Source organism: Uloborus diversus, chromosome 2 (genome assembly GCF_026930045.1).
Source record: "Uloborus diversus isolate 005 chromosome 2, Udiv.v.3.1, whole genome shotgun sequence".
In the NCBI taxonomy this organism is placed as follows: Eukaryota; Metazoa; Arthropoda; class Arachnida; order Araneae; family Uloboridae; genus Uloborus; species Uloborus diversus.
Window position 1 is genome coordinate 135,802,185 of NC_072732.1, and position 22,237 is coordinate 135,824,421.

The 22,237-nt window shown below is 30.6% G+C and overlaps 1 protein-coding gene across 1 annotated transcript in view; it reads right to left on the reverse strand.

Annotated features, from left to right (window-relative positions):
* Window positions 1-1,017: 1,017 nt before the first annotated feature.
* LOC129217352 (26S proteasome non-ATPase regulatory subunit 3-like) overlaps window positions 1,018-22,237 on the reverse strand; it is a 43,567-nt gene continuing 22,347 nt past the window's right edge. Inside the window, exons 6-12 of the mRNA XM_054851637.1 lie at window positions 21,946-22,136; window positions 17,409-17,512; window positions 11,517-11,631; window positions 10,181-10,404; window positions 6,524-6,679; window positions 4,847-4,897; window positions 1,018-1,347 (exon numbers count right to left, since the gene is read on the reverse strand). Of these exons, the coding sequence (XP_054707612.1) occupies window positions 1,270-1,347; window positions 4,847-4,897; window positions 6,524-6,679; window positions 10,181-10,404; window positions 11,517-11,631; window positions 17,409-17,512; window positions 21,946-22,136 (919 nt within the window). The 3' untranslated portion in view covers window positions 1,018-1,269. The remainder of the gene's footprint in view (window positions 1,348-4,846; window positions 4,898-6,523; window positions 6,680-10,180; window positions 10,405-11,516; window positions 11,632-17,408; window positions 17,513-21,945; window positions 22,137-22,237) is intronic.

Genomic DNA, 22,237 nt, shown 5'->3' on the forward strand with positions numbered 1-22,237 from the left:
ATTAGAAGTAAGCAGTAAAAACTTGAACGATTATCGCGAGATGCGCGTGTCCGCAGCGAATGTATCCGCACAGCGAACACGCGGGTGTAAATACTATCTTGTAATAATTTTTACAATCTAAATAAATAATATCAATTTAAAACGAATTAGAAGTAAAGATAATATCTTTACTTCCTATTCGTTTCAAATTGATTTTTAACTGATCTAATTTTTATCTTTTATTTAAGAACTTTTAACGATTATTGGACAACATGCAACTCCAGGCAAATGTGACGCACGCGTCTACATTATCTAACTCTGATAACAGTAAGGGAAACTGCAAGGGTTGAAAATGTTTTCGTCAGTTTTCTCAAAATAAACTTTTATGTTCTAACATTAGTAAATGTTTGAAATTTGGCACAATTGTTTACAGTACCCACGTGCTTCTAGTGAATGTTCAACTCTGAATTTAAAAAAAAAAAAAAATTCAATTTGTAAAAATAAATTAAAAAAGGTTAACAACATCAGTTGCACTGTTTTAAAGATACATATAAAATTTCAAGGTACTATTTTATGCCATTTGTGAAAAAAATGTACCTAACTGCATATTGATTATTTTCTATTTGAAAAACTATATCTTAGTTCAGGCGATGTTTAAAAATATTTTTCAACCAGTGGAAGTTTTAATTAACACTAACATGCTCCTAATTGTAGCTAAAAACACTAGAACAAATTTCACTCTTTTAAATAATTATTTTGTAAATAGATAGGCAAGTTTAAAAAGTAACCCTTTTTCTTGAACTAGTTGAGTCGAGAACGTCTTGGTCCCCTGAAGGAAAAAATGGCAGTTTTCCCTCAAATTTTTCCCACCTCCACCGTTCCCATGTCTAGTTTCAGGTAAGCCTTTTCGTTAAAGATCAAGTATTACATCCTTCATGCCAAAATTGCGTGTTGAATATTTCAAATAGTGGAACCACTCAAAATTTTCTTGCATGCTTTAAATGCCTGACAAGAAGTAAAAACATATTATTTTAGAAATCCAGAAATATTTTATTCACATATAACAAACTCCAGATGAATTAATGTACAAAAACTGTTATAGGACTAAATTAACTTAGTTTGAATAAAAATATACAGTTTACAGAAAGGAAACTCTTAACTTCAAATGCCAGCTTATTTGTTATCTAAAATGCTAACCTTAATGCAATTATACAAGAATCTGATAAAGCACAAAAATGAGCTATAAGAATAGAGTTCATGAAAAATATTTGAAAATGAAATATTTATAAGCTATGGGAAACCATCATCTTCTTCGTCAGTCATTTCTTTTGCATATTCTATATCTTGTTTTTCTCTTTCTCTTCTTTCCTTTAAAATAAACAAATTGATAAAATTAAACTGATTTGTACAATTTATATTTTTCATATGCACATAAAAAGTCTTATTGTACAAGTTTGCTTATTTGGTTTCCGTTAAAATGAAGGAAGAAAAAAAGCATCTAATTTCAATAATTTCTTATTGTTAGTGTGGAATCCAAAACACATTTCGTCAAATACCTCAAAAAAAAAAAAAAAACTTATGTAGCCCTTCACCTTTTCATGGCAGTTTTGTACTGATTATTGATATCGACGATTTTATGACTTGATTCTAACCATTTTTCAGAGACTTCAAGGAGCTTTGCTGTCAAACATCAAAATTTACTTACCAAACATTCTCTCCATGCCCTCGATAAATCAGTACCAAATTAGTTAAAAATATCAAGGGTTTGCACATTCTTAAGTCACACCAAATTTTTCAAGAATTCTTCCATCAATACTCAAACAAAACTAGCTTCTAGCTAATGAATTGTGAATTTGCTAGAAAACAAACTGATTTTTTTTATCATACAGATGGTAGAGAAAGTTCTCACAAAATGGGTGCGACACTAACTAATTTAGTACTGATTTAAAGAAGGGAAAGCTTGGTAAGCAAATGTTCTTAATTGAGAAGACAGCATTCTGAAATTTTCAGAAAACGTTCAAAACAAAGTCATAAAGTCGTCAATATCAATAAACAACACACACACACACACAAAAAAATGTATTCAAACGTAGCATTAGATTTGGAACCGAGGGAATATATAATATGTTGAGTTTGAAGTCAACCATTTGTAGTATGTATAGTAACATTGTATGTATAGTAACATTGTTTCTCCCTTGAAATGCGGAATTACTGTTAATTTTCAGATAAAAATTTTGGAAATTAGGAAATTTATTGAACAGTTGAAATTAGAAAACTTTGATGCCTATGAAAGATGTTAAGACATATTTAAAATATTGATAACATAAAGACTTTATAAATACATTAAAGCACCACTTATGTTATTCCCAGTTACATAGCTGCCAACATATGAACTTTAAAAATCTTACAATGCATGTCATGGGTGTATTTGTAAACTTTTTTAACTAACACACAACAAGCCGATAATACTAAAAGCATTACATTTTCAAATCTTTACTTGTAAATAATCCAAAAAATAAAAAACTGGATTTATAAAAGACAAACATAGGATTACAATCGTTTTAAAAAGGTAGGCCTGTACATTTAAAAATTTAGGGAATACAAGTGTGCACTTTTAAAATAGTCTATTTTTCTGTAAGATGAATTATTTAATATTAATCTTTTGGAAGAAATTAAGAACTTGCAGTATTATCTTACTTTTTATTTCGTAAATTAATGCAGTTAGCTGCTTTTGTGGAAACTACTTTAACTGGAACTAAAGCTTTAAGTTGCTGACTTAGCAACATTCAAAAATTTTATTTCAATAACTTATTTAAAACAATAGTTTCTTACAGTTCTTAATGATTAAAATGCTATCCAGGTTATTATCAAACAGAGAATTGCACAGCTCTGTCCTCGCCTTTTTGACACTACTGAATATTCTTTTGCACTCTGCATTGCTGTGAGGTATGGCTAGAATGGAAAGCATAGAAAAGGATAGCCTTTCATATTTTAATGAACCATTGACATCATCTAATTCCTTCAAAGCAGCCTATTTTTTTATCCATCCTCTCCCTTTTTATTACATCATCAGGCAAATCATCTATTTGTACAGAGCAGAATTCACTTTGGAGCTTATCTTAGGCTCTTCACCTGCAGTTAATCTCTATTCTTCTGAAGCAAAACATAACAGGATACTCATTAAAAAAAAGCAATACCAGGATGATCTAAAACCTAATTATCTTACAATTATGTCATAAGATCTTACAATATCTCCAAAAATCTTACAATGTATGGCTAAATCTTACAAGTTGTCAGCTATGCAGTTAGATATCTTTTCATCTCAGTTCAAATTTCTTCCTGACTATTATAAAAAAATACCTAGCTTCTACACTGCAAATTTCAGTTGGATGTATTTTCCTTCTGTCTCAACTACAGGTTTTTTAAAGTTATTTTTGCTAATTTTCACCATCCTGATGTAGACAAACTATTCCTAGAAAACTTGTTAGAGGGACAAGATGAGGATGATTGAAGTATAGAAAGTGGGAATATCAGTTAAAGAGAATTTCATAAAAATCAGTCATTGGACTAGCTGGACTGATTAGAAATTCACTTTCCAGCTCCTGTGTTGCAGCACTCAGTATTTCTACATGTCTGATCCTTCTTTAGAAATGTAAACAGTCTCAGGAAACAGCACTTCAAAAAAAAAAAAAAAGCTGGATACTCTCAGGTTCCATTTAGTAGCCTGTGAAATCTTTCCTTTAGCTCTTTTACAATAGCTTCCATTGAAAAATGTGAAGAAATACACAAATACCATCTACTTTTTTTTAAAAAAAACCCTTATTTTCATAGATCTGTAAAGGTAGGACAATTGTCAAAAAGTCATTAATTCAGATTTTACTAATACAGTAGTCCCTCGTTTTATGCGGGTTTATTTTACACGGTTTCGTTTATACACAGTTTAAGATTAGATACCATTATTTTATTTTACGCGGATGAGTTCTGGTTTTACATGAATGCGGCTATGCAAACATAAAATTTTTCATTCTTTCAAAATTCAAAGATTGCAGTTTAAGCGCAATAGACCGCATTTTGGCATGCTAATTATTAAGGTTCTGTGACTGGAGACATTTTATGCGATTGGTTCTAGAGCTCTTTCCAGAAGTGAAGATATTAATATGCACACAGTTCAGAATTCACTGGAAGAAGAGCTTTTAGGAGTGACAAAACTAACGAGGATACCAACATCAATAAAATGTAACTACCAAAAACATTCACATTGAAATTTTTGAGGCATTCCTTGACAATAGAAATAACCTTTTTTAATTTGTTAGTGAAAGAAGATTCTATCATGAAAATGACGCAAGTGATCATGGATGCATTAATGCTCTGCAAAGAACTACAGAGAAAAATTCTTAATGACTGCCAAAAGACTATCATTGCCAGCTCCTCTTTATAAGCATAACACGAAATTAGTTTGTTTACTTTATGCATGTGGTGAATAAAAGTCGATATAAGTGCACATTAAACTTATTATACAATCAGTCATCACTAGAATGGAGTATTTTTCTTTTATCTACGGGAACTAACCCCTATTTTAACACTACTATTAAGTCTTAATTAATGCGGTTTTGATTTACACGGCATTTCCATGGAATGTAACCCCCCCCCCCCCCCGAGGAAAATGAAGGTCTACTGTATATCTTTTTTTGTATATTTTGTTCTACACCAGTTTCAAAAGACATATAAATGGGGCCTTACTGTACACATAATGTTGATTTATGTCTGCTTTGTGTATTCAACACAAAATAGCTTTATTATAGCTTCATGAAAAAAAAAAGATGCTAGATAAGAGAAAATCAAAAATATTTCTCATAAATGAGCTCACCTCAGCTGTTTCTAAATCTTTGTTGAAGGATTTTGGAGGAAATCGCATAGTCTGAAAAGTAAAACAAAATTATAGCTCATGGAAATGCAGCAAGTATTATGTAAATATGTTCACTAACAATCATTGACAAACATGAAGATGGGAAAAAAAAAAAAACATTTTTGTATTAATATATATTTATAGTACAACACCAAGTTGAATACAAAAGAGTCAAGGAATGCATTTATATAAGATTTTTTTAAGTGACAAATTCATAATGGAAATAAGGTTGACTACTTTCTATAACTCAAATTCCTAAAGGACCAGCTAAAACTTCCAAGTTATTGGTAGTTTGAGTTATGGGAAGTTACTACAGTTTTCTCAAGAGTTTGAGATTCAATGAAAACTTTGAGATATCGAGTATACAAGAATTTTGTATTAGATATTTCTTGTTTATAAGTGGAAATAAAATAAATTTACATCAAAAAACAACAAAATTCAGAAGTTAAATTAAGAACTTGGATGTTTTAAAAGTATTGCCAATTTTTTCAATCTGCCAAACTCACAGCCCATTTCATGGTGCAAATTAAAAGGAAATGAAATATGGTTTTTAATTAATAAAGTGATTGGGGAGGCTGAAATTTATCAACTCACATAGTAAAATAGATTAACAAATGATTGAGAAGCAATAAGATTAGTGGCCAAAATATTTTACTCAATTATCAAAACATGGTTTAACTATTAAACATCAGGAATTGAATAATAATAAAAACAAAATCTGGAGATCAGCTAAAAAGCAGGAGTTTCCTGCCAAAATCAGGAGAGTTGTCAAATTTTTTTCTATAACCATTTATATCAACAATAAAATTGCTTACAGATTTGTAGTGCTTTGAATACACTTTCATTGATCTTGCGGTGCAAAGGTAAAGTGCAACATCTGCAAATTTTTCATTTCTCTTTTTTTTTTGCATTTTTGTCATCTATTGTACTTTAGCAAGCAAGAACTGCATTAGCAAGCTTATGCAATGAATTATACAAGCTTGCTTATTTGATTTCCACTAAAAATAAAGCACCAAAAAAAAAACCCTCCAATTCTAACTTTTTACTCGGGAAATCCAAAACAATTTCTTCAAAAATCTCAAAAACTCATCCTGCAGATACTGTGCTTTAACTTTTCATGGCAAAAATTCACTCAATCAATTTCTAGTTTTTGTAAGTGTTAAGTCTGAAAAACTGCTTTTTGTAACATTTTTTAATTTTTTGAAACAGAAAACTAAGAACACATTCAGAATCTCGGTAATTTTCCCAGTTTTGCAGTACAAAAAAACTACTTTTAGGCAAATAGGGTTTTTAGACAAGAATGAATTTTTCTCTTTGGGTGTTAATGTTTAAAATTTTTTTAATTGTTCACACAATATCCTTGAATAACAAAATTAAAAAATCCTTTTAAGAACACATTCCACATCAATAGCTCTTTTGAATATTGCCATTTTCAAGCAAATTTGCCTTTTAATTCCGGATCTATATGTGTCTTAAGTTTTACCGTAGATACATGCTAATATTCACTTTAACTTCAAAATTGAAAAAGAGATTGCTCTAAACGAAGAATGAAATATGGAAATAAAGTGCTTTAGAGATGTTTTGAAAAAGAAAAACTGTTTACTGTTGCCATAATTTGAATTAAAGATAAAAACTTACCTTCACAGATTTGTTATGGATATCCAAACAGAAACTTATTCTTTTATGGAAAGCTGCTAAAGGTTCTCCTGTACTATAGACATCTACTGTTTGCTTTGACTGCATGTAACCTTGAGCATGATTTATGTTAGCTTCAATAACTCCATCACGAATAGCCTAAAATAATATTTGATCTCATTGAATTAGAAACAATTTAACATATTAGGTGTGAAATACTTTTGAAGATGCAAGATGTGTATTTAACTTATTTAAATTATTTTATTTAAAAAAAAATAAATAAAATAAAAGAACAATACAGCAGTCTTGTACTTTTTATTAATTCAAAACTTCTATAAAAAGGATAGTACTAAAGAAAGAGCGTGAAAGAGACGAAGAAAAAAGACAATTATGATTTCAAATGCAAATCTTTTCTCTTAGGAAATTACATGTATATAGGATTCAAACCTCAAATAAGCAGTCTTTTATTTTTGATTTCTATAATTCACTTTTGAAGTTTCCACGACAATGTGACTACTTGATACATTTTATTGTCCAGCAGTATAAGAGGAAAACAAGGCACAGAAAACAGTTTAATAATGGCAAAAAAAAGGGGGGGGATAAAGAGACTACTTATTTGAACTAAACCCTGTTCTTCTAGAGTTGCCAACATACTTAGTTCATTCATAAATCAAATAAAACCTTCAACACCTAACTCAGGTGATCAAAGTCATTTTTTTTGTTGAAAGAATCTTGTGTTGAAAGACTAGTATTAAATTGTACAATATACAGTAAGGACCACTACATCACCTCTTGTTAACCGATTTTTTATTCAGTGTTTTCGTTATGCGTAAAATATGTTTATTATTATTGTATAAATAAGTTATGTAATAATATATTTATTGAAAAATACGGAAAATGAATTCCCAACAGGAATCCATTACTAGTTATTTTTTAAACTCTTTACTCATAATTATGGACATTACATAAAACATTTATATACATTTTACATTGAATATTTATTCTCTTTTTCCTTTTTTGAATATTCTTTTCAAAAGCAAACTACGTGTACTTTTGATGAGTAAAATTGCAAACACTACAGGTAATAAATACAAAGAAAACTTTCAAAATTGTGCTAAGGTTCATGCATAAAGAGATGTTCCTTGTTTAACTGCCTGCAAAAGATAAGCTTGTCACTCCTTTTTATGTTAGAAAGAATATTTAAAACTTGTGTGTGGGTGTTTTGCCTAGCCTATAAAGGTTAACAAGTTTTAATCAGTAACAGCTAAATATACATTTCATTTTTGATTTGAATTGTGACCAAACAAGACTGAATATTCTTTTAACTAATTAATTGCACTGTTCATTACCGAAATTTAAGTGCAATTTTTAAGAACATAAGTTTTACCCGAAGTAGCTTGTAAATGTTTCAAATTATTATAAAATTTTCAATAGTTAAGTTTCAAAGAAGAAAATTATTATCTATTGATTTTATAACTCTCAGCAAAGACCAATTCAGGTTCGCTCATCTGAGTTGGGAAAACAAGCGAGAATCGTATTGTGCTTAAACAGCTGAAAATGCAAAGTATGCACGACTTTGCAGGTGTAATAAGAATTAAAATAATTTGACAATACAATTTTTAAAAATATGAATAACAAACCAACTTAAATAGATAAAATAAAAACGTGGAAAAACTAAAGACAATTTTTAAAACAGGAAAAATGTAGAAAAGGAAATAAAGGTTTTTAAATGCTTTTTGAAATTTTAAAACCATAACCCCATTTACAGATAAACTTTGTAGAACTATAAGAACCTAAGGCTGGAATTTTCTGAAAAAGCTTTTTTTTTCTTAGTCCTTCACTAATACATTGATTTTTGCCTTACAACAAATCTCACAAAAATCATCAATAACATCCCCCCCCTCCCCCCCCCCAATAAAGGATTGCTTTTTCCAGTGCTAAATCAGAATTTCAGCAGTGAGAAGCAAAGGAATGAAAGTGTAAATTAAAAAATTTCGAGATAATCAGTAGAAATGGTAGGAAAACCTCTGCTCTGTTTTAGGGAGAGACAGTACAGTCGACGCTCATTATAACGACCACACATTACAAAGACCATTCTATTATAACGACCAATGGTAAAAGCCCTAACTTTGTCCCTATGAACTCTATGTTAATTTGCTTTCGGTATAACGATCATTCTGTATCGCCAAATCCAATACAGCGACCGAATTCTGCTGACACTTTTTCGAATTTCATTTCCAATAAAACAAATCAGTAACTTGAAATGACCTTAACTATTGTTTATGGACAGCTACATGTAGTCTCCATTGCTCAATCCAACTTTGAGAGGGCTGTAGGGGAATTACCACTCACCGTAGTACCAAAAAAAAAAAAAAAATAATAATAATAATAAAATAAAATAAAGAGAAGAAAAAAGTTAAATTTCCGGATGCTGGTTTTTAAGAGTTTGTTCCTGCACTCGACGAAGGTGAAGATTACAAAGTGGATATCCTTACAGCTTTGCATCTCTCTAAAGCAGCATGAAATAAATTTCAGAAAAGACCATCATGAATTGCTTTAATCACTCTAATTTTAAAAAGCAAAAGGAAACAGAATCTACTGCTGAAGTAATTGGTCAGGCAATCCAAGAGGGAAATATCGATGAAGAAGATGAAATGCTGTAAAATGTTTTCTAAGAAAATGAAATTGGATGAACCGTTAAACTTTGACAATTATGCTTATGTTGATGATTTAGAATCTGTGGGACATCTCATTTTTCAAAAAAAAAAGGAAGGGGGGGGGGGGGGGGGGTTATCAGAATCAGATGAAGAAGAAGAAAAAATTGAGACCAAATTTCCTCGTATAGAAAATGTTTCGAATGCTAAAGGGATTTATAAATGTTTCTTTGAAAGGCAAGAAAAACACAATTTATCATCTATAACTAAAATGTAAAATTTTGTTTTGTAAAAATCATATGTGCTAAAGAGGCAAACAACCGTTTCTGATTTTACCTTCGAAAAATAAATGATTTGTATGCATGTAATAAATTTTTTTCCATGTTTCCTACTTTAAAATAAGTTTAATATTTGTGCCCACAATTTTTTAAGAATGCGTATAATAAAAATAATTTGGGCATTTAACGGTTATCTTTGAAAAAATACCAAGTTTATTGGAGCAACGGAACATGCATGATGCATGTGTATACATTTTTTAATTCTACCCTTTACAACGACCACTCGTTATAAAGACCTTTTTCTGTGGCACGGAGAGGGTCGTTATATCGAGCGTAGACTGTAGTAGTAGCCCTGGTAGATATTACTATACAGCATGATTTAGAGAACATGTTTCATGAAAGCCTACCCAGGAACAAAACTTTAAAAAATATAAAAGTGTTTTACTCATAAATGTAAAAAGTTTACCACCCCATTTACATCCCTTTGCTTATTACTGCCCCAATTGTGATATATGTTATTGTCTATTTACTTCATAATGAAGTAATGAGTAATAACTCTTACAAAGATCAATTATAATTAGAAAAGAGTTGTAGGGGGTCTATTCAGGATTAAAGTTACATGTTGGCCATATTTTAAATTTTGGGGAAATTAACATGCTATAAGGGTATTAGCAGCAAACTAGCACACAATTAAAAATCATGAGATCATAAAGAAAAATTCAAAATACCTTAGCTACAATGTATTCTGCATCCTCTGAACTGCCCAAGAGCAACTTGCGAGCAATTTCGGCTAAGGAAATTCTGGAGTAGGATAAGCTAATCATACGAATTCCAGTTTTGATGACATTGTGCCTTAGCCTCAAAATAAGAGTATATGTATGATCAGCTTGAAATTGAGAACCCAAATTGCCAAGAACTTCATTGAACATGCTAAGGTTGCCGGCTTTTACAGCTATAAAAGGGGAAAATATACATTCAATCTTTAAAATGACAAAAAAATCATTCATAAATATTAGTATAAATTAATAATAAACACAGTGGACACTTGCTAATTCCAGCTTGAAGCTTCCCAGAAAAAAGTTTGAATTATCTGAAGTTGTATGATTAATATATTATAAATGTTAGAATTAATTTTGTCACATTTTTCACTTCAACAGTTTGTTGCAAGTAAAAAAACAAATATAAGATTTCTAGACATCTCAGTTTTTTTTTTTTTTTTTAATTTTATTTTATGCTTTGAACTACCTTTGGTTCTGACTAGAATGAGAAAGTGTTATACTTTTAAACCGAATAAAGCAGGTACTGAAACGTCCAAAATACATTGACAGTTTTCTTTTTAAGCCTTTCCTCTATACATTTTAATTTTTAAATTTACCAAATGACATCCAGTTGACTATTAGGTTAGGTCATAATACTGTATTTTCTATATCAAAGTCTAGGCTTTAATTGATGGCTGCTTTTCTCATACTAAAACAATACAGTCTTCAAATTGTTTTAAGCACATTTTGAAAATAAAGATGTCATATTAGGCACAATGGAATGTAAATTCAGCAATTATTGAAAGCTCAAAAATAGACAAGCACTTATTACTAATTCATATATTTTAAAAATTAAATAAATCAGAAATTTTTTAAAATCATAAAATTACACACAAAAAAAAAAAAAAAAAAAAAAAAAAATCAGATATGCTTATAACATTGCATACACATCTGATGTTATTTTTATTCCTTTATTTATTTCCTTGTTTATTTATCACCTTTGTTCAGTATCTTTTCAGTTTAGACGCTTTTTATAATCACACCACCTTCTTTACAACTCCTCTATGTTATTACTTTTCAGGAAAAAGGAACTTTTGTAACATAAAAAACACATGGGAAGAAACATCAGAAGAGTAATCTAATAATATGCATCCTGGTAACAATGGCTAAAAGTTGTGAATGCTTGCAATTTTATAGTTATCAACAATTTTTGAAAATACAGAAAGCTATACATTTTGTGATGAAAATAAAATTTAACCCATAAGACGAACAGAAATGTGGCAATAAATCTGAAAGTAATACGTACCTTGAGTAAGTTGATAATAGGGAGCTAAGGATCTTCTCAATTGTGGCTGCCTAAATAAAGATCTGTCAGGTATATCACCTAGTAATAGTTCTACAGTAATTGCTAATTTATAAACCTGAAAATAAATATGCTGATGTTATACATTTAATGTGATTAACAGTTTTGTTTCAAGAACATTCACAGAAGATTGTTAGCTTGTAAATTTTTGGAGGGTACACAGTGGAGGGTCAAAAATCTGCACAACTTGGGAGAAGGGGTTGTGCGGATTTTCAGGTCATAAACAATTTAACTTTAAGTGCTATCTTAAAATTGATGAAACCAACAGTAAAAACTTCAAAATATTTATGAATTATTTCATGGGACAAATGAATAGTTAAAAATCATTTAAAAACATATGCTAACTAATTATTTCAGCTGTTAATTAAAAAACTTTTAAATCCAAAAGTAATAATTGCTCTTGGAGTAACTATCATCATAAAGAAACAAAAACCTATAATTAGCAAAAACATTTGGTACTTATTTTCAATAGTTAAGTCATTTGTTTTCAATTGAAATGCCCCAAATCATACACATTTGGCTTTTACATGCTGAATAATTTGTATTTTTGGTTTATTTTTGTTTCTTTGATGCCACATGTCAAGCAGAATATTTGCGTTCTGCTGTAATTCTGCAGCCATCATTCAGCATCTGCGGTTTACGATATTTTTAAAAATTTTTCTTCAGTAGTACACAATATAAAGCATATTAGGCAAAAATACAAAAGTATTTCTTTTAATAAATATGTTTTTTATGTGATTACATCTCTTAGCATTCGTAGAATGATAATAGTAAAACAGAAAATATTATCCACAAATTATGTACAAAAACAATTGTTTGGCCATATAAACGAGATTTGAATTATTATAGATCAAAATAAAATAAGAATGGAAAATAAATTCGTAGTAGAAAAAAAAAATCTGGGAAGAAATCAAATTGCATTTCAGGTTGGTGGATTTTTGGTGCTCCACTGCATGAATGTAGACTCTTCCCTATCCCTCAAAATGGTCAAAATAAGTAAGTTTTGATTAATTAAAGTATACATATATTTTCAAAGCTTTCATATGGAACAAAAAAATAGCCGCATTGATCAATCTCTAACAGATAAAAATGTATTTTATTGTTTTGTTTTTCAGCTCATCATGACTTGATTCTTCAATGTTTGGATTAGATATCCATTTTCTGTCATATGACATTAGTTTTAAAAATTGTCGATTACAGGAAAGCATAATATTTTTCTTTTTCAAAGATAAAAGATTTTTGATCATACTTCATTAAAACAATCATATGATTGAAAAAAAATTCTTTTGTTATACTTTTAACTACACCAAAATCCCAATTGTGACAAAATGAGCCTTACTTGTATAAACAGAGAAAAAATTAAAATAAAAAAATCAAAATCTTTCTAAGTAGCATAAGAGGTCATTTGATAAAATAAGTGAATAATTTTTTTAAAAAAGAAGGAAATACATGCACTTACACACTTCAAATTTGAAAGAAAATTTGTTTTCACTATTACATTTTAAAAATAGATGGTTGAATCAAAATTCTAGCAAAAAAAAAAAAAAAACAGGAAAATACTAAAAATGAAAAATAAATGAAGCATCTAGCTTGATTTGTCAAGTTTAAAATACTATGCAAATATTAACATTATACGGACCTTTATGTAGTTTTATTGTATTGCTGTTATTTTTCTTTTCAGTTGTGATAAGCTCAAAAATGAGAATATACAAACATAGAAGTGCATCTTTTTTATCCTCAAAATAAAAAATTGCAAAACTTCCATTTTGATTTTTTACAAGGATGGATGCAAGGGAGGGGAGATGGGGGCAATCGTTCCCTCCTTGAGCTGAGATCTTGGAACTCTCCCTCGGCATATTTTCAATTCTGAAGTTCCAAAAACGTAATTTTAGACAATTTCTTCAAAAATGAAATGTTGATGTTAAGAAAAAGAGAGCTCTCCTTCAGAATGTTTTCAGAATTGTAGTCTTGAAATTGCAGACTTAGAATTTTATATTTTTTTCTGAAATCCTCATACGTTCATTAATATTACTGTAAATTTTCATCAAAATTGGGTGAAAAATAAATGAAATAAATTAATTTCAATACAGAATCGTCATAGTTCGGAAAATATTCAATATTCAAAATTTTGACTAGCTGTAAAATGAAAACTAAATCAGATCAAGAAAAAAAAAATATGTGGATCCTTTTCTACATTAAAGGACTGAACTCCCCAAGTTTCATCAAAATCTGTGTCGGTGGGTCTCAAAATGCTATTTTCTTGGTTGAATTCACATGGAATGACCATCACACAAAAAGTTTTCCGAACTTCCAAAAGCTTGATTTTAGCTGATCTTAGATGGTGTTCGGGGGCTCTCCCCTGGACAGTTTTTTAAACTGAAGTTAATAAAAAGCTATTATAGGACACCTTTGATAATGTTAGGGTAAGGAATGGGATTCAGTACAGTACTCTGAAATTTTTTAGAAATGGAAGTTCCAAAAAAAAAAAACTTTATTTGCGACAATCTTTTGAGATGTTAGGGGTTGGTGATTTGGGAATTTATAAAAGAGTAACTATCTGTCCCCTTATGACTTGTCCTCTCCTTGAATACTTTCTGGATCCGCCCTAGATTTATTGTTCTCTTATATTACAGAAAAATATTGATGGAAATTCTTAACAACTTTAAAAATTTAATGAAAAATACCTGAAATGAATCAAGATGTGGGCAGTTCTCAAAAGGTGGGAGCAAACACAGACCTCAACTTTGAAGCTTCAACACCAAATAACTTTCATTTTAATTGACTCAAAAATTTTTGAGTTAAACAATAATACTGTATAGAGACAAGAATTGATATAAATTATGGAAAAAATGCTCTTCAAATACTTTTAAAAAAATATTTTCTTTGCTAAAAGACACAATTTTGGACTTTCAAAATGTTAACTGAGCAAAAGTACCATCAAAAAAAATTTTTTTTTAATTATTTCCAAACGTTTAAAAACAAAATGAAGGGTATAAATCTCAAACTGAATATTTTTTTGATAATATTTTCTACAAATTAAAAAATTAAAGACAAATTATTTATTGTGTAAAAAATTTTAGAAAAAAAGGAATTTGGAAGTTTCATGTATATCCAAAAGTTACGATCTTGATAATGCTATTATTTGAGTACTAAATATATGATTTAGATGTTTTAAAGGTATTTTTCGATCCTCAAAATCAATTGTTAATCATTTTAAAATGTTTTCATATGTTTTTATGCAGTATCTTTGAAGCAAAATCATTTTTCTTAAACATATGTGTGAGATGTCCAAATTGCGTTATGATCTAGATGCCGATAATTCTGTCCATTTATTCAATATTATAATATGATCTTCTGTCTTGTAACCTTAATAAAAAAGGCTATTATAATGTTAATTTCTTTAATCCGTTGGTAATTTGCACAATTCATACGTTATGCATTCAACATTACATAAATAACAGTAGAAACTCAAGTTATGATCGTAACGAATAGTAAACAAAGGCGGCAAAAATCGCCAAACAAACCCCGATTGGCGGCAACTCACAGAGTACGAAAAGCAAAGGGTTACCAGAGAGGAATTCAGGTTTTCGCTAACAGCGTCGATTTTGGTGACATTATCACCTGCGTTGGCAAAATGGATGTTTTTTTCCCCCGAATTCTACGAAACCATAACAAAATTTTATTATTTCAAAACAAGCATATAAGGTCATTCGTGTACTTCATAAATCCTCTATTTTTCATTGCAGAATTTAAAAATAGATAAAATTTTCATTGGAACAGTTTAAAAACTGAAACTTTCATTATGATGATGTCCAAAACCTGTTACCTACTGGACAACTGTATGTCCAAAATTTGTTACCTACAGACCGATAATTAAATTTGCTACTTATTAATTTTTATAAGTACCTGCCGTCTTTTTATGTTTGTGTATGATGTTCTAGGTGGACATGCTATGCAATAAAATCAAAATTGATTTCAAATTCCAAAATTTTAAAAATGGCTCAAAAGCAACGTTTTTGTTCCCACCATTTGAGAACTACACATGTACTTATTTTGCGGAAATAAAAAAATAGAAAAATACTAAAAACTAAGCATCCTGATTGACTCATGAAAGAGTGTTAAAATACAATATACAACTGTTACTATTAAAAAAAAGTGTATGTTATATTTGTATAAGAAGTTTGGCATGATTGTATTGAGACAGAGAAGTGCACATACATAATTTTAGAGTACAAGATGGAATAAAATTAATTTTGCTAAATAGAGGTCACTGAACATGATCATGCAGTAAAGTATAATTATTTATGGGTACAAGCAGGGCCGCGCCGTCCTTATGTGCAAGGTCGTGCGGCGCACGACGGCGCCATAGTCAAAAAGGCATCGAGCTCTACCAATCAAAAATTATCCAAATTGAGAGGAAAAAACTTCCAATCAAAAATATAAAATTGAACTTTTCATTATATCTAATGGTGGCGGTAAAATTATACTGATCATTGAAACAATCAATCCGTCTCGCTGCCTATCTGTAAAGGAAAATTATTGACTATTTGTGTCTAAACATTTAAAGCGCAATATTTTACGCAGACAATACGTGATGCTAATTAATGCATACATTAGCATTTTCATTCGTAATGTGAAGCTGTGATTGCAATTTCGGTAAGTCTATAGTACACAAGGTCGAGCATACGAGACGCAAGAAATTTGCTGTTCCCCCACCTTAGTTCTTGAGGTTGTAGTGAATGTTGTATTACAATTAGTGCAATACGTATTTTTGGGATTTTTAACTATTGTTCTTGGTAATTCGACTGCTTCATGTTATCATGCACAGAAAAATACGGTAAGCACATTTGCATATTATTCTCTTGTGCGTAATACAGTCAAATCTCGATAGCTCGAATTTTATAACTCGAATATTCCTTTATCTCAAAGTTTTAATCGGTTTCCAAATTTTTGAGGCAGCTGTGGGAACTTCAATTCACTCGAACTACCAATAACTCGAACGTTTTAGCCGGTCCCTAGAGACTTCGAGTTATCGAGAGCTGACTGTTTTTATATATTGTAGGCAATAATTTAGGTTAAGCTTTTAGATCTAAAAAGTAACAACACGGCCATAATTATTCCATTCTCCCCACACCACTGTTTTCTTCAACTGTTTGTGTATTAAATTTAAAAAAGAACCTTGAACAGTGTATTAGTTTTAGATACTTAATTCCATGCCTTTTTATCGATTAAATACATACTTTAGAATTATTGGTTTTGCCAGAAAAGATTTCAGTTTTAGATTTTAGGTGGAATTTCCTCTACATTATTATACTTCAATTCATAGAAACATAATCATCACGCTGTTGTTATATTTTGACAGGCATTAAAGTATTCATCAATTAGAGATTAGAGAAATATTTAGAGCTGCGTTCACTTTGATACTCAAAATATTTTCTCTTTCCAAAACTCATTTAGCATATCAGAGGAGCTACTGTGCTCGAAATAAGTTCCAGATATGAAGTAAAAATGCATACCGTATTCTAAAATTAAATAGTTACATATTGCTTTTTTAATAAATTAAATGGCAAATGTTTTCTTCCCATACGATATTTATCTACAAAACTTCACTCCAGGTGTTGATTATATTTTCCCCGAACGCTACTCCATAGAGGCGCTCAAAAGAAATTTGCACGACGGCTCCGATCAGGCTTAGCGCGGGCCTGGGTACAAGATATGTAAAATGAAAACAAAAAAGATTGATTATTGCATTTAAACATTTTTAAATTAAAGGATGAAAGGTAAATTACCTCAGATTATTTAAAAAGATAAAATCACACCACTATAAATACTCACTGTTTGCCTGAAACCGACAGCAGATGATTCGGGTGCTTTTCGTATTGCCTGAAGCAAATTTTTATGAGCCTCGGAATAATCAAGTTGAATAGCCTTTATGCGACCTAAAAATAGACAAAAATGATGCAATCTGAATGCTTTAATCCAATACAGAAAAGTGCTCATAAGAGGCCCTGATCCAACTACAACCACACTTTAACAAGGAAATCTGGTACAATGTTAAGTCTATAAAACATACCTCACTTTTAACCAGCAAACACCGGTTACAGCTCAAAATATTTTTGTTAATTTTAAAATTTCTTTAGACTTCCACCTCTACAAATCAGCTGAGAAAATTCTTTAGATATATAACTTGTAAAGTTTGGAAATGATTAGAGGTACATTTGAAAATTATGTATATGTCGAAGCCAATATTATGACATTAGAGCTCTACTCCAGAACAAGGTTGAAGGTTGCAAAAATTCCTAAGACCGAAATTTTCAAAATAGAAAGGGGGCATGTCCCAAATTAAATTTTCAAGTAAATAAAACGACTGAAAATAGAGCTTCATACTTAAAAATTATGAAACAAAAGGTACACACACAAAAGAACTAGGGTGTTTGCTTAAGAAACAAAATCATAGCTAATTGTCTCACTTTTATCAAGAATAATTTGTTTTTTATAAGTAGGTAATGAATAGTGGTTCTTAAATAATAAAACTCATCTGTCTTAATTCTCCACATCTTAACACATTTGGAATATTTACTACTTTCTAACTTGTATCTTGTTTTGTCCTCCTCGTTTCAAACTTAAAGACGAAAATCCATTAATAGATCGAAAACTTTCACCCCTGCTCCTAAGCATATTGCAGCTGAAATTCAAGTTGAAGCAGATGAAAAAAAAAAAAAATTAAAAGGACAATAACAAAGGGGAAGAATTTTAAGCTGAACCTCCCCCCCCCCCCCCAACATACTCAAAAGTTTTTGAGTATGCAGCAAAAGCTCTAATATTTTCAAAGTTTTAAAAGGTGCAAATGATGTGTTTTGATCCATTTCTAGTTGTAATCTCTGAAAAACAATTATAAACCAGATATAAATAAGTTCAAAACAAAATAATCTACTTCTTTGGTCCTGTACAGAAATTTTACATATAAAATTTTTTTTATATGTATAAAAATCTGTTCTTTATGATTACGTGATTGTTACAAGCAAATATTGTGACCAGTCAGCGCTCATTATAAGCAGGTTTGACAGTACTTTATTCAATAGCTTCAGTTTCATTAATGATAATACAGATAAGGGGTCATTCATTAATTAGACCAGGGTCCTGAGGGGAAGGGGGTTGGAAAATCTCTACTTACCGTTACTTTGGGGTGGGTGCAGTGGCGTAGCTATAGTGTTTGCCGCCCGGGGCGGTTCCTCAATTTGCCGCCCTTTCGTAGTGAAATTGCTAATACATTAAACTGTCAAGGGTGTTTAAATTTAAACTAGAAATTTAATTAAGGAAAAAAAAGACGGAATTAGTTTCTAAATAGTTACAAAAGAAAAAAAAAAAGAAGAGGTGTGGAGGCAAGGCCCATACTTGTAGAAAATTGAAAAATTTATGTAAAAAATAGCAATTTTAGGGAATTTTCAGCAAAGTGAAGGGAAAGGGCGGATTGGGTTTGCTCCTGAGTTTTTCTAAAACTAAATTTTGGCAATATTTGGGGACATTAGGAAAAGATTTGAAGAGTTCGGTTTTCCTTTCTCGGAAATTTTTCAAAATTGAAGTTTCCAAAATGCAGTTTGAATCTTTGGAGATGTTAGATGAGGGGGAGTTGATTAAGGTGCGAAGAGGGGGGAGGGGATGCTCTCAGAATAATTTTGAAACTGAAGTCCTAAAAACGTACTTAAAGCTATCTTTAATCACGTTAGGAGACAAAGGAGAGTCAAAGTTCAAATGCTGTTTTCACAAATTGATATTGAAGTACCGAAGTCTTAAAAACGTAATTTTAGATTATATGTTGAGACTTCAGAAGAGAGGGTAGGAGTTTTCTCCAGAAAAGTTTTCAGAATTAAAGACCCAAACATGTACTTTTTTGGCTGTGTTTGCTACGTTAGAGGAAAAGACCGCGTTTGGGGTTCTACTCAGAAATTTGTAAACCTTGAGGTCAAAAATCGTATTTCAAGCTATATTTGGTGATATCAGGAAAAGAGATGAAAGATTCGAGAGCTGTCCCTCCTAAAAACATTTTGAAGCTATCTTTCACACTTTTAGCCATCAGAGCGGAGGTGGGAAAGGTTCCCGACAGGAATTATTTGATACTGAATACGCTAAAAACAATTTTAGACTATGTTTGGCGAAGTTGAAGGACCAAATCAAATGTTACAAAAATGAAATTCACGTACATAGCGCATAAGGAATAGACTAACATGTGATCCAAAGTTGTCGGATAGATTTTCTACTCTCACAAGCGAGGAAATAGAAATTCTTTTTACTTCTTTTGAAATAGAGAGCTCTTGTAATGAATGAGAAATCAAAGTCAACACTGCAACATATAAACTGTGATGGGCAGAAAATTGCTTCGAGTACCATTTTTCGCCTCCCCCTCCCTTTCTTACTCTTGTCACCAAAGAAGTTTTTGTTTCCCTAATAGGTTTTTAAGAAATTCTTAAAATCCAGTGTTAACTCTTTCTTATTATCGAAAATAGGAAAACTTCATTGTTTTCTTCCTTTTGGAGTTAACTTCTACAGTCTAAAAAAAATATTGGTCCTATGACTGTCCACTGCCGCGTCCTCAGAAAAAAAAAACAAAAAAAAACAAGGAATTGTAATGATATGCTATCAAGAAAGACTTTTGAAAGTTATTGAAAAAAAGCAAGCAGAAAGTTTTGTATAAAAGTAATTTTTAAATCTGGTTATGACACAAAATTCTTATAATTCGAAAATTTTCTTTTTGCCTGCAGTAACAGATTGAAGCCATAATTTCCTTATTTGAAAAATACATTCCCTTTTCCACATCAAAAGGATTAATATGCCGCCCCCCTAAAAGTACCGCTCGGAGCGAACCGCCCCCTCCGCCCCACCCTAGCTACGCCACTGGGTGGGTGGGTCAAACCCGTTCTTACATAATATTTTCCAAGCGGATATTTTATGTTAGAAATCGCGCAGTCAAGTGGTTTGGCAGGGATTATATTTCACTAGCGTCTGGAAGGTAAAAAACATGATGTTTTATTTTTAATTAGTATCAATCATGGAGATGTAAAATTTCCGGAAATTTTGAAGTGGTGGAAAAAAAAGTTTTTTACCAGTTTTTTTGTGAAAAATTGGAAAAAATAAAAAATTTGATTTTTTTATGAATAAAATTTCGGTTTCTTAATAGCTCTGTGTTTCTTGGAACATATAAAGGGTTAACCATTAAAAAATATATGCTATCCACACATTTTCTTTTTCTGCTTGACAGAAATACACATAAAGGTAAGATTAATTAGAAAAAAAAAACTTTTTATTTTATAACTGATAGCTTTCATGGCCAAACACCAGAAATAAGTCAAGTCGTCATTCAACCAATAATATTGGGTAATGTGTGTCTAATCATAACAATTACATTTTCTATTTTCGATTGCCTTTGAAACTTGAAATATTAATTGAAATTTTCGACTTTCAAACATGATTGATTTTTTTTTGAAAGAAAAATAATACAGTGTAACTTTACTGTCGGAAAATGAAAGCTATTGAGTTTTGATTTTTTCTAATCCAGTCTAAGTTCGAATCAAAACTAAACTGGTTTTTCTTAAGCTGACCCAAAACTTAAACTGGAGTTTCAGTTGATTCATATGGCCCTGCTAAGCACAGTAGTAAAAGTAGTAATACCAGCACTTTTGATCGATACTGAGTTATTACAACCAAGTTATTCTCTGTTTTGTATTTTACTTGATAAATGTTTTAGGGTCATGTGATCAAAAACTTTTTTTTTTTTGAAAAATTCTAAGACATCTGAATCAAATATATGGAAGAGTCAAACTTTAAAACACAGTATCTCAGCTTGAGCCCTTCTGTAGATTCTATTTTTTTGCTGAGCACGGCAGTGTACAGGGTGCGGCAAAAAAATGTCGGACAAAAACTGTACCATCGAATGGAAGAAAAGTAATTTCATTTTAATGAGTGCCTTATTTATTTTTGTCCCCCACTTTATTAGAAAATAATTTACAATATATTTCCTAGTTTATGTATTGTTTTTCGGTTTTCTTACAATTTTAAGCAAAATAACTGCTATTTTTAAGTTGTTTTTAACCAAGTAGAACAACAAAGTAGAAACATTGTAAATCTTACATACCCTTATATGGAGGAGGGCGGGGAGGGGGGGGGGCAAAATTGCCAAAATCATCCTAACATAATTAATGAATGGCCCCAAACTTAAAATTTCGGTAAAGTTAAAAGAAATTCCTACATTAAAAATAATAAAAGAATCTCCAAATGCAAATCTGCTCAACATGAACCAACAATATTTTGAAAGTGAATTTCAAAAACATTAGAAAAAAATATGTGATACAAAATAGATATAAAGATAAAACGTTACCTAAATAATAGAGAAATCGTGCCCACTCATTATCAGATGCCATTTCTGGGAATACAGATTTTGATGCTAATTTAGATGCTTGCTCATATAGATTATAATGAAGGTAATTCCTCAACAAACAGTTAAGAAGAACTGCCTGACCTTCATAATCATTCCTCAGCACTGCACTTCGGAGACGGCTATGAAGGAAGCTATATAATAAAAGATATGTTTTTTGAAATGACAATAACTTAACTCACAGTAGCAACAAAACTACCACTTCTACAAAATTCCTAATGTGCTTATTATGATG